The sequence below is a fragment of the Nuphar pumila genome, chromosome 11 (genome assembly GCF_984573655.1).
Source record: "Nuphar pumila chromosome 11, dmNupPumi1.hap1.1, whole genome shotgun sequence".
In the NCBI taxonomy this organism is placed as follows: Eukaryota; Viridiplantae; Streptophyta; class Magnoliopsida; order Nymphaeales; family Nymphaeaceae; genus Nuphar; species Nuphar pumila.
The window spans coordinates 6,115,236-6,129,363 of NC_143259.1; the positions used below are offsets into that span (position 1 = coordinate 6,115,236).

General features: G+C 40.3%; 1 protein-coding gene across 9 annotated transcripts in view; it reads right to left on the minus strand.

Moving 5' to 3' along the window:
- Window positions 1-14,128, minus strand: part of LOC149821761 (polyribonucleotide nucleotidyltransferase 2, mitochondrial-like) — a 122,372-nt gene that overhangs the window by 33,191 nt on the left and 75,053 nt on the right. For all 9 annotated transcript variants that reach the window (XM_089980103.1, XM_089980104.1, XM_089980105.1 and 6 more), the window contains 2 exons: window positions 1,193-1,330; window positions 912-1,074 (listed from right to left, as the gene is read on the minus strand). In XM_089980103.1, coding sequence (XP_089836229.1) covers window positions 912-1,074; window positions 1,193-1,330 — 301 coding nt within the window. The remainder of the gene's footprint in view (window positions 1-911; window positions 1,075-1,192; window positions 1,331-14,128) is intronic.

Genomic DNA, 14,128 nt, shown 5'->3' on the forward strand with positions numbered 1-14,128 from the left:
ATTGTTTACACCTTTATAGTGATTAGATTTAGTAATTTGTGTTTTAGGAGGTCGATGGAAGGTGGGGGTCTTAGAAGATGTCTATCAAAGGATTCTGCATTGAAATATTGTATACCAATTGACTTAGAGATGTGTTTGAAAGCAACAGTGAAGTGTAACATTTGTGGTTGTGGTTTTGTTATGCATGGAGGATTGTATAGATTTAAATGTCATGTGAGACATAGTAACTCCACCGTAAAATAATATACACGTCATATTCTTACTGATATTCATGTCGAGCTTCTTACTAGTCTTAGAAAAGATGATAAAAGAAAGGCATGAGTATGTGAAGTATTTCCAGGAGAGAAATTTTCAAAGGTGGTCCCTACATCATCTCAAGCCACTGAACGATGCAATAAACGAAGAAAATCATTGAACTGAAGTTTGACACTTAAGATGACTTATTATATGTTTCTGAACTCTAGCTTGTATGCCTTACCCCCTTCGAAGGGCATTTTGTAACTAAAAATGTAACTTTTGCAATGAGTTATAAAAACTTTTTGGCTTTTGAATGTATCATTATTTTGTTTTAACCGATTGTATTTGTGGTGATTAGATGTGCGGTTGTACAACCAAATGCGTGGTTGTTTAATGTTTAAGAACATATCTATGTTTAGTTAATCTTATTATATAAATAAATTGTGTTCTTGTATTATATGATTTTTTTAGTGAAATTTATGATTTTTTATGATACAATATGTATCTTACTTCAGGCCCGACCGATACGGGTTACGATATGATACTTACAATCTTGGTAAGTAACACATCACGTAAAGTCTTTGCCACTATAACAGTGTGAAGCACTTTTTGCAAAGTGAGAGCAAAAGAAGGTTGAAGATGGAAAAGAAACTTTTGCATTACATCATGCTTACCATGCCCAACTTCCCTTCTGTTCAAGCCACCTTGTTTACCAATTTCATTAACTGCAAATGGTGGAAAACTGTAGTGAACCATGAAACGCTTCCTCGATGGACCAACCAGCGATTCCAACCTTTGTGCATCGTCAGGTGTGCCTAGCGTCACTATGCAACGAACCTGTTCAAAGTTTAAAAAAAAACTTATTTCACCAACTGGTGAACACAATAAATAGTTTCACACATTTGCAGAAGAAAATTGAGTCAGTTAATGAAATGTAATTGATGGAATGAAATACCTGAGTTTCTCCACGTGAAAACAATGCAGATCCATGCACAGCTGGATATCGGCCAGATTCACAATCCAAAGCCCTAACTTCATCCAGTTGTCTGCCATCAACTCTCATACCCTTCTCAAAACTCCTTTGTTGAACCATCTGAAATGAAAGAAACAAGTCATCTCAGTTTTTAAAATCAGTACTTAGCCAAACACTTGATTACAGACCTACATGTGAAAAACACAGCTAAGCAATCCAAGAATCTACACAGATGTCAAATGAAGTAAAATATCTGAGTGAACTTCAACTACTGAAGAAAAAACAAAGAATTGGCAATATTTCTCGTTGAAACCTTTTAGAGTGATGGAACTTCTATTTGAATTAGGCCATTTGGTGAGGCACATCAACCATTGAAGTTGTAGATTGTTCCTCATAAACATGACATTACAAAGTTACATCAGCCAAAAAGATGTTCACTATAACATTAAAATGTAATTTATTTCAATCTTTACAAATTTCAAAATAATTGCATGCATTTATTAAAAATGTAGTTCTCCGGTACTATGTCACCTAGGTACGGGTGTGGATGCAGGTAAGAAGGGTAAGACACGGCAATTCCAAAAAATATGGGTACGGGGACACGACTAAATATATATTATATATTGAAAATATAATACATAATATAATATAATATGGGACACGGGAAATGCCGTGTCCAGGTACCAGTACCTGTGTCGACACATTGTCACTGCTTTAACCTTCTGTGTGAATCTTTTTCCAAAACTAGATCCTTAAAAAGACTATGGGTCAAAACATGATAGGTGTAAGACCCGCGAATTTTCTGAGGAATTTACGGCATACTTGGTGTTGATATGTATGTTTTTGTGTATTTATGAGATATAGCATGTATTTTGATGTAAATTGGATGTGCTTTGTGTTTTGGCTTTGTACGCGCGACCCGAAAATCACGTAAATACACTATGTAAGTAAAAAGTGCCTAATTCTGGACGAATTAGCTTCTGAAATTTTAAGGGTTAATTTATAATATAATTTTATGGTTTGTCCTTAAATTTGGGACCCATACGATGTAAAAACCTCGTCAGTGCATGTGAATTACGAGTTTTGGTCTACGATTGAACCCGAATCGTAATACGCTTAATTCTCGCAAACGGATGAGAATTTTCTTGAGAGGCATTGACCATTTCGTGTTAAGTGAGGTTGTGTAGAGCACTAAACGATTTATTGGAATTTATTTAATGATTTAATGCATTAATTAAGTATTGTTTTGAAACCTAATGCATATCGATTTTGGATTTGGACCCGGATCTTTAGTGGAGGACCCAAACCCACTGGGCGTCCTCCCTAGAGGACGTTTTTGTCCTTTGGTTGACCAACTGGTCAAGGTTTGACCAGCTGGATGGCATGTTTGAAAAGAATTGCATGGCTTTTGAAATATAGGCCATGATTGGCCATTTCCTCTTTTCTAAACTCATAATGAGCCTTGAAGCTCATCATGAAAGGCATTTTCCAATAAAAGGGACCATGGGGCTGGCGCCCCATGGTGTTTTTGTAATTGTTTCAAACTAATTCAAATGATAAAAGCCGATTGGGTGAGTTGGGGTGGCCCTTTTGTGAAATTTTCAAACATTAAAGGCCTTCTTAAATGGCATTTTTGAAAGAAAAGTTAGAGATTTTAAAAGATGGACATGCATTGGGCGTGGTTTTCTAGGGGAGGGGCGTGGAGCACCCAAGCCCTCCATCTAGGCTGGATTAATCTCAGTCGTCCAGCATGTTGAACCCTAGCTATTTAGGCTTTGAAGATAGAGAAAGCGGCATTCACCCCCTTGGGCGATTTCCCTTGGAGCATCTCTCTCTTCCCCTACTTCTTCTCCAAAACCGAGTGAGAGAGGGAGTTTGAGAGTGAGTTGTGTGGTGTGGAGCAGCTCCAACCGTGGACACCACCATCTCCATCTTCATCTCCTCCATCATCTAAAGCCACGGAGGTGAGACACCATTTTCCTCCTATCCATAGTGTAGATTTCGGTTGAAGAAGTGCATCCTTGTTCATGTACTTTTCTTTATGAGCTGATTATACATGTCTTATTTCAGATTTATGGATATTTGAAGGGTATGTTTGCATGCATCAACCAGGGGTTCCGTTTGGAGCAAGTTTTTACACGTTCATGCATTTTTGTGTGTTTCCCCAAATTTCATACCTCATTGTGGGTTCGTTGGAGCAATGCCATAATGTGTTGGCCTTTCCTTGTTAGCTTGGGTTATTTCAGTTTTTGTTCATGATTCCCACATTTTGGTAAGTTTAAAGATTTCGTGAGCATTGGTAATGGGTGGATCATAGGAAAACGTCTCATGCATTTGTTTCTTCCCCATTTCGCCATCTAGTCAATGTTAGCTTGATAATGTTTCTAGATTTATTGTTGGATACATTGAGTGCTCTAGCTTGCATCATGGGTAGGTTTAGGATTTTTCGCAAGGCTGGAAGCCATTTTTATGTTATGTGTTTTTCCCAGCTTGTTTGTTGGTTGGTTCTTTATCAATCTGTGGTTTTCTACAAAGCACTTTTGGTTGGCTAGGAAGCCCTTGACAACCCTTCGTCAAGCAGCCATGTCAACCCTATTGGGTTCAGGCAACGCTGGCTCGGGATGGTCGGGCTGAGCCCCATCTGGGTTTACCCCTTTTTCTTTTCGGTTGGGCGTCCAGAAATTTTCTGGACGCATGTTTTGCCTTCGGGTAACCCCAGGCCGACCACCAATGGGTCAGACTGGCGCCCTCCCCTTTTTCCTTACTTTCAGTCGGCGTGACCTGTAGCCGAGCCTACCAGCTTGTGCTGGTTTGGGTGAGGCTCCCTTCTGGCCTGACATGGTCTGGACCGAATGCGGTCCAGACCTGTCAAGGGCCTGTGCCATGTTGGCTCCATCCATTTTGGAGCCGGTTCCTCGCGCCCTTTCAGCTTAGGTTTGGATCCGCTGAGGCGGTTGCAGCAGGTGGGCTGCAACTGGGCGAAGCTGCAAGATCTATCCCCACCCCTTCTCGGTGCTGGCTGTAGCCAGCTGGGTGACCGTGCTCAAGGGAGTACGCCCTCTTTTGGTCTGGACCGATTTTTGAGTGTTGAGCCCATCCGGTCTGGACGTCCAGTCCAGACCTGGGCTGCCTTGTGTTTGATGCAGACCCATGTCGGGGTCATTTCCCGGACCAGCCTTACACAGTCCCAGCACTTGGCCCTTGCGGTTTGCGGGACAGCATAGCCGTTGTCCTTTTTCTTCGTTCCGGCTCCTGCGTTTTGTGACAGCATAGCTGTCTCTGTTACAGCCTTGCCATTCTGCCCAATCCGGGCCTGCAATGAGCGCGTTTGGCGCCCCATGGCACCAAGTGATAGTATGGGGCAGATTCGTTTTGACGACACCCGCCGCAACTGGGCTTCTTTTCGCCTCACCTTTACTGGTTTTAGCACGCATTCGGACTGCAGCCCAAGGGCTGCAAGCATGTGTTTGGAGCGGGGTCCAATACCCCAATAACGTACGGGTTTTGTCTCGTTACGTTGCAAACTATTAGTGCATGATGACCAAAGCAACTGTTATGAATTCGGTTATGAATGTACATGGAATTGGTAAATTCAGTGATGCGTTGTTGTATGGATTTAGCCCTGCGCAAGTGTGTCCGTTGTCACAATAGAACGTGAGTAGTTGCAATTATCAACTCGTTAAAAGCCCTTTTATAGGTAAGGTTTTGACATAATCGAGGAATCTATGGCATAGGTCAATTGTAATAAAGGAATATGGTTTTTCCCTTGTCTTACGAGGCACGACACAAAAATATATTTATTTGAAGGTATTAACATGTGGTTGTGGCGTGGTTGGTGAATGGGTTTAAATGTTATGTACACGGCCATACACCCTTAAGCACGTAAGCATTGCACTAATTAATGCGATCATATGCTCACATTGGTGATATTTGAATGTGTAATTATGTTGGCAATTACATGTAATTCCTAAGTACGTAGGGATTCTCGAAATACATGTTTATATCGCAGTCTTGTGAGACTTATGCGCCAATTAGAACTCCTTGGCGAGTTGTTTGTGGGCGATGGCCCCACTTAGCGAGATGAGCTCGCTTATGGTTGTAATGTATGGGTTATGAACCTTGGCACTGCTTGTGAGTCACGCCTTACTGTGGCAACATGTTTCTAACTCTCTCATCCCAATGTGCAATGTCTTGTATCGACACTTAGCTAGTTCTCGCACTTATGGCATGTTGCACATTCTTGTTCACTTGTACTTGTGCACCGTTCACGATGACACATCTACTTGCATATCACAGTCTATTGTTAGTACTTTATGTTCGGTGATGCATACCATGTTATGAAAGTTATGGAATATGTTTGTTTATGTTCCTTGATGCATACTTGCTGCTTGATGGAAATTGTGAAATGGAATGTCATGCTTTGCTTAATTGTATTAACTTCTGCTAGTTGTATTCTCTTATTGCTCCATGTGTAGTCAGCACTGCTTTATATTTGCTCATGCTATCATTGTTCAATTATTGTAAATAATCATGCTATGTCATGTATGAATTGTCTGCTTTCGATTTCCACATATGGTACATTGTGGTTTGGTTTGTCTCACCAACTCGAAAGAGTACTGACCCCGTTTTATGGGGATACAGGTGTTTTACTTAGGCGTGCGATGGAGCTCGGTGTGCTGCAGCAGACTCAAAACCCACACTTCTGAACCTCACTTGTGGGATTCTGGCAGTGTTTTTGTATAAGGGATTTGCTGTAATATTTTGTAAAGATGCATTTAATAAAAGTTGTTTCACTTTTACTGTTGTTTCAAACCTGTAGTGGCCGCCCAGGGTTTTCCGCTCGTTTTCCCTTTTGGTTTCTTCCGCACTTGCGCAGTTGGTTTTTTAAAAAAAAAATACTCAAAATCCAAAGGATTTTCAAGTCGAAAATCTGAGGGCGCTACAATAGGTGCCCTATGGTCAGAAAGATAATCAACTCATGATAGGCACAGCAAATTATGAGCTTAGGAGAAAATTTTAGTTATTTTGTATGAGATTGAAAATAGTTTATAATTTTTTAAGAGTGCAAAGCTTGCCCGCAGTTCCGGCACCATACTTGTCTATATAGTTACCAATGTCATCAATTCCCAATGTTTTGTATCTTTTAGCTGTACAGTTCATAGTTTTTTTTCTAATTGGACTAATATGTTTATCACAAATATTTAGGATTTACTAATCATAATTTCTCTTTTCAGTTTTTGGAATATATTAGATTTGAATAACAAAATGTATTCAAGCTTTTAGTTCTCTCTATTATTCTAATGCTTTTGTAGTGCTTCATAACTATAGACTATAGTTAATTCTCTAATTTTTATGCATTTTCTTACAAATTTCATAAATTTGTAGACAATAGCTTCTTTAACAATTTTATTTGTTTGTTCATATTTTGTACATTACCATATTCTGAGAAAAAAAAATAAAACAAACTCGTGCAAGTCACCATGTCAACCAACCAAATACAAATCAAAGTTTTTTAGCCAATTTAGTTCACAAAGTCTATCAACCATGAGAGAAGTTAAACTTGATAGATTGTGATAGCTATATCAAAGCTTTCTTCTTGAATGCTCCACATGGCATTAATTTTACAGTTGAGCTTAAGAATGGTGTTTCAATTCACTAAAGCATGCATACAAAATAATCAGAAAATCATGTTGAAACAAGTTCCTTTGCATGCAACCAAAGGCTTAATTACACACTACATGGCATCCATAACCCTGAACCTCCATTATTTCTTCCAACACTAATTGGTCCTCAACTAAAACCTAAACCTCTAATTCCAAAACCTCAAACAGCTGCATTCTTAAGTTGATTAAACAAACCCTCCATTATTTTAAAAATAGTTGTTAGTATATGGTTTATGGTTTGATCTGATAATATATATACATATATATGGATGTAACTAGATTGCACATCAATCAACTGAGCGATATGTATAGATATATGATCAAATAAAGCTAGCATTTATGAGTTACAGCCAGACGGTACAGTAGTGGAGTGTAGCCAAGTTATTTTGTGTTTTCCAAGTCAATATCTAGCTATAGAATGATCCCAGAGTAGCTGGGTGGCATCCAATGTCGAACACCATCATCCCTAATATTTTAGGTTTATGTCATCGTTAAAAAATAGTTGAGTAAAGCAGCCAGGTAAGTTTTCCGACCAAGTATTCCTACCATCTTTGGCCAGTTTCCTGACCCGGTAAGCACCATATCGACGGTCTTCTAATGGCTCATGCCTGGACTCTGAAAAGGGGAGAGAGAGAGAGAGAGAGATGTGCCTGATAAAGCCAGTGAATCATCTGGACCCAAACCATTTCAGCTTATGATTTTTTGCCATGTTCAACTCAGCTGCAACTAGGGACATAAACAGATCCAATTCGGTTCGGATATAGATTTTACCAAATCCGACTTTTCAGATTTTCATTAATTGGATTCAGATTCAAAGTTCAGATTGGATGGTAAAACATTCAAACAGAATCTGCATCTGAGTATAAATATAAAACCGGGACCTGGTTGGCATCTGGTAGAGTAACTGGATTCAGTTGAACTCGATATAGGTCTTTTTATTACTTGAAGCCTGTAAGAACATAGCATGGTGTTTACTGCACTTTGCATTGCATTTATTATAGGTTTTGCAAAACCCATAAATCTAAATACGCAGCTGCAATCTCTATAGTATATTTATTACACTATACACATTTGCCAAGGTGATTTTCTTTTTTCAAAATAACTTTTAAATATTAGAATACTGAATGTTGCTTTTTAAAGTGTCCGATTAGACCCTCTTACAAAACCTAATCTGATATCAAATTCCTTCCTACAATACCAAAACCCGACCAATTCATACTTGGATGCATAATATTTTACTAAACCTGACGAAAAGAAACTGGGTCAGTCGGGTATCCAACCCAAACCTGTACCACTCACATCCCTAGCTGCAACAAAAGGGTCAAACAAAATTTTAAGCAATCTACAAATCCACCCAACTTATCAGCTGTTGAGAAACTGCCGAACAATATGGCTGATGCCAGAGAAATCTGTAATCTCCCCCACGAAACCCTAGGAGAGGGTTTTTAAACACTGTTGCTGGACCCGGGTCACAGGTCCAGCCTTGGACCCAAATCGCAATCCGGGTAGGCTTCAATCGGCTACTGGCTCTGTGATGTTTGAATTGGACCACGCCTAGAGTAGGTGCGCAGGGGTACATCCCTGAGTCGTGGCTCCGTACCTGCAATGGGATCGGACACGTGGGTCCGATCGTCTGCCCTTTGTGGTGGATTGGGTGGCACGATGGATCCAATCAGGTCCTGCCCCGTATCAGAGACCAAGAGAGCAAACAAATATACCTACTGGAGAACACGTAACATTGTCTAATAACATAGAGGCACCAAGAAGATCAGGTAGGATAAGGCATCCTATTAGTTATGATAACTCTTCTATGGATTTTCAGATTTTTCTATCCAAGATTGAAAAATAGGATGAACCACTTGCTTTTTTTTCAAGCTATCCAATCCAACAAATGGGTTGAAGCAATGAATGAATAGATCGAGGCACTTCATGAGTGTCAAACATTGGAGATAGTTGGTCGCCCTCCAGATAAAAATCTTGTTGGTTCAAAATGGGTATATAAGATTAAATATAAACCGGATTGTAGCATTGAACGGTACAAGGCATGCCTTGTTGCCAAAGGTTTCACTCAAGAATACGGTCAAGATTATGATGAGACAGTCAGTCCAGTGGTGAAGATTGGAACTATTCGTATCATACTTGGGTTGGCCATTGAACATGGGTGGACCCTTAGTCAGCTTGATGTTAAAAATGCATTCCTTAATATACATTTAAAAGAAGAGGTCTACATGAAATAGCCTCAAGGTTACGCAGAGAGAAATCCAAAAGACTACGTATACAAATTAACCAGAGCCATGTATGGTTTGAAGCAGGCCTCCAGGTCATGGTTTGAAAGCTTTTCCTTAGAGATTCAGAGCCACGGTTTCTTCCGTTCCCAACTACATCATTCTCTGTTTATATTCAGGGATGGTACTACTATTGTTTTCTTGCTTATATATGTTGATGATATAGTGATCACTGGTAATGCTCCAGACCATATTCAACGAATTAAAGATTTATTGAGTATGCGGTTCAAAATGAAAGATCCTGGGAAACTGAGATATTTTCTTGGTGTAGAGGTGGACAGACAGGGTGAAAAAATGCCATTAACTCAACACAAATACACTCTCGATCTTCTGGATAAAGCAGGAATGACAGATTGCAAACCTCTGCCTACACCAGTGTTATCAACCAAAAGCTCAATATTTGTGATGGTGAATTATATCTTGATGCAACCAAGCATCGCAGTTTGGTGGGTATGTTACAGTACCTTACTTTTACTAGACTAGACATTGTATATTCTGTTAATCAAGTATCTCAGTTCATGCATGAATCGAGGACTGGTCACATGTCTGTTGTTAAACGCTTTTTGATTATCTAAAGGGCACAGTGGGTGACGGACTCTCATATATACAATCTTCATGAAAAACTCCAAAACATGACATATTAGAATATATAGATGCAGACTGGGCAAGAGATCCAGATGAGAGAAGGTCTGTCTCAGGATACTGTGTTTTTATTGGAGAAAAATTGGTCTTATGCAGTAGCAGAAAACAGAAGGCAGTGGCACGATCTAGCACAGAAGCAGAGTATAGATCTATGGCAGTTGTCAGAGCAGAAGTGACCTGGATTAGACACTTGCTTACAGAGATAGGAGAGGACATCTCAAGTTCGATATTTATGTGTGATAATAAAAGTGCTATACAAATCGCATTAAATCCTGTCCATCACAGTCGGATCAAGATATTGAGATTGATCAACACTTCATCAGACAAAAAATAGCAGACAAAGAGATTGAACCGGTTTATGTCAGAAGACCAAGTTGTCGATATGTTCACAAAAGGTCTCATAAGTCACCGTTTCTGGTATTTGAAGAACAAGTTGCACATGGTTCAAATCCATGCATAACTTGAGGGAGGGTATTAGAATATGGATCAGATATGAATTCAATAAAGGATCCATATCCATTCACGAGTTTTATAATGAATATGTATTTCTAATACAGGGCATTTTTGTCCGTGTAAAAATGTTATAACCTGATTTAATCATGTTGTAACCCTATTTAATCTAATCAAGGGGTTTAAACACAAAAAATAAGAAATAAAAGGTGGTTGTCGATTCCCAGCAAACTCCCCTCTTCTTCTTCCTCCTCATCTTTTTATTTTCTATGATATATTTCAGTTTATCAACAAATTTAATACATTTGACGCTCAATTTGTTGTAGTTTGAGCTTTGAACGAGATTCTTGAATATTATAATTAGAGTTTGGTGAGTATAGAGGAGGAGAACATTCAAATTATACCCATCAAGTTTGATGGGACAAATTTCACATACTGGTTTGAAATTATGAGGACAGTGATTAGGGGTTTTGAATATTTTTGGTATCTTGAAAGTAGCAAATCCAAACCCAGAAAAGGAGAAGACAATTATGATACTGACATTAGGGGTGCACAGTGAACCAAGTTCGGCTTGCTCGACCCGTTCAAGCTCAGCTCGAATTCGTCTGAGTAAATAAACAAGCCGAGTTTGGGCAAGAGGTTAAAATCGGTATACATAAACAAGCCGAGCTTGATCAGGATACTGAGCTCAGTTAAGCTCGATTAGCACGATTAAGCTCGGTACATATGGTTTTTATAGTGCCTACAGATTAGGATAGATACAAATTTTTTTTACCATTAGATTAAAATAATATGATGTACCCTTATGGGTAACACATTGGTTGTTTGAATGGGAGGTGGTGGATTCGATTCCCATTGTTTTTTAATTATTTCAAAAACTTTTTGATGCTTGAAGGTGTTCAGCTCCAGCTGATCCCGAACAATAGTTGTTCAAGCTCGGCTCAAGCCCGAGCCGAGCTTGAAAACTGAAATATTTTGTTGAGTTGAGCCGAGCTAGCCCAAGCTCGGCTCAAACTCAGCCCATATGCAGCCATAACTGACATTGTAAAATGGGAGGACATTCCAAAGGTGAAATCATTAGAGACTCGGTAGAACAGTGTCACGGGCCTATTTCCTTCAATAGGCCAGCATGGCGCGACGGTCCTTCCTTACCGCTGCAAGCCTTCTTGTCGCTCGCTTGCCAGTCACGGAAGCTTGTAATCAGAGTACAAGAGAGCAAGAAGAATTGTCATCACAAGAAGCAATCACAACAAGGGTGAACAAAAAAAAGGTCAACGCATTTAATTCATTCACAATTTAGCTCGTAGGCCTCTTACAGTTCAAGTATACGGGCTGCCCCTTCGGGGTATTGATTAACCTGAACCGAGCAGCTTACATCAGACTCAACGAAAGCAAAACAGACTCTAGACGCAACTTTACAATGTAAGTCACAAGGAAACATGCTCCCCCCCTTCAAATCATGTGCCGTCCTCGACGACATCTGTTTCATGGTAAGCCATGACTTCAGCCGAGTAGCGGTTGTTCATCCGGAAAGTTCGCTCCCACGTAGGTTCCAATGTTTCATCTCACTGCACTAGGTATTTATTCGCTTCGCCTAAGTAGTTGACCTTGTGGTGAAGGATCTGACTGAGGTGCTTCTCGGCCCGTTGTGTCGTTGGGGCCCTCTACATTATGGGAGCGCGTTGTGGCATGCTACGTTCTGAATCTCTGTCACCTGTATGAAATTGTGTGAGGTTGCACACATGGAACACCTGGTGCACCTTGAAATCTAAGGGCAACTCCAGCTTGTACGCCAGTTTGCCCACCTTCTTTGTGATGGTGAATGGTCCTTCATACTTTCTTATCAGTCTACGATACCGCCCGCGGAAGATGTTTATGCGACCAATATAAAGCTTCGCCAACACTTGGTCCCCAACTTGGAACACAACAGGCTGACGATGCTTGTCCTCCCACTTCTTCATTCTCTTTGTTGCCTTGTGTAAGAATGTCTTCGTCAACTCATTATGCTCGTGCATGTCTCGAACAAACTGATAAGCGAAGGATGGCCTTCCCTTTTCCTGCGCGGCAAGAGTGTGTGGGGTCAGCAGTTGCTGCCCCGTGGCTATTTCAGACGAGTTGTGGCCTAAAGACTCGCTTTTCTGTAGATTGTAACAGAATTGTGCCACGTCAAGGAGCTTTGCCAAATTTTTCTAATTGGCACTAACAAAATGCCTAAGGTACTGCTCAAGTATCTCGTTGATGCGCTCTATTTGTCCATCGGTCTACAGATGGAAGCTTGTTGAAAATAGCAAATCATATCCAAGTAGCGAAAATACTTCACGCCAGACCTTGCTTGTGAAGCGAGCTTCGCGATCACTCACAATGATCTTTGGTATGCCCCAGTGCTTCACCACATGCTTTACAAACAACTCTGCAGAGCACTCCTTAGAAGTTAAGATGAAGGTGACATACTTTGATAAATGATCAACCACCACTAAGATGGAGTTGGTGCCATCTACCTTCGTCAGACTAACAATGAAGTCCATGAAAATGCTTTCTCAAGAACGTTCTGGAATCGGTAGAAGCTCAAGGAGACCGGTGGTCTTTTGGTTGGTCATCTTGTCTTGCTGGCAAACGAGGCACGTTCGCACGTACCCTTCCACGTCGGCTCTCATCTGCAGCCAATAGTAGCCGTGCTCAAGGAGTGTTAAGGTCCACTACTGACCAGGATGGTCAACCCATAATGTATCATGGCATTCCTTAAGCAATTCTCGACGGAGGCTTCCCCACCGCGGCACGAAGATGTGTCCTCCTTTTGTCACAAGGAGGCCATACTGTAGCCAAAATCGTCGATTCTTCCCTGCCTGCGCCAGATAAACAAGGCGTTGCACCGTCGGATCCTGCTGCGTACCTTCGCGGATGTGGTCCAGCAAAGCGCCATCCAAATGCACTTCAGAAGGCTCCGCACGCGCAGCAGCCATTTGTAAACACCCCAAATTTTTCAAAAAATCCAAAAAAAATCCCTTTTCGCCCCTGGGCCCGTTCTCTGAATAAATCAGGTCAATTTTTAATCAAAATTCCATTTATTTCTCGGATTCACTGGAATCCAGACTCAATTTCATATCTGACCTAATCTCAGATCCAGATCGGATATCCGGATCCAATTCTGATCTCGGTTCTCTTATTGTTCAAAAAATCAATTCTTTGAATTTTATCAGATGTTTTATCTGGATCCAATCTCAATTCGAGATCCAAAATCCATATTTTCTAAAAATCTTGGATCCAGATAAATTTTGGAGTTCATTTTTTGAAATAAATCATGTATTTTCCGCAAAAACCTCATTTTTGAAAATCCTTATATCTCAAAATTAAAAAATCTACAAAAATGCTTCAAAAAACTCATTTGGGTCCCGCTTGTTAAAATCCTCACATTTTCCTTACATTTTCGCGTCTTTCCTTTAAAACTCGAAAAATTAGTTTGCCCTCCTTTTCTGAAATCCCTTTCTTAACCAAAAATCCCTTTTGAAAACTCTTTTTCCGAAAACCTTTTTTTGAAAATTCTGAAAAATATAAGGGACCCCTGTTGTAAAGGCCATAACGACCCGCAGTTATAAAACAATGATCGAGGCTCTGATCATTCTCACCGCTTTTCACCCCCCACCCCTCTGCTTCTTCACAATCATCCTCCCTTTCCCCATCCTTCCCTTCTCATTTATTCCATTTTTGTTGAATCGAGAGAGATTTCAGCCCCTGCAACAACAAATCTGGAGGAAAGTATTATCCGATCGATCAAACTCATTACATAAAAGGACCGCCTCTTCACCTCCCCATCTTCGTCGATTTTCTCCTCCTCATTTCCTCTCCTGGTGTTTCTCATTGATCGAGGAAGCTTTGATCTC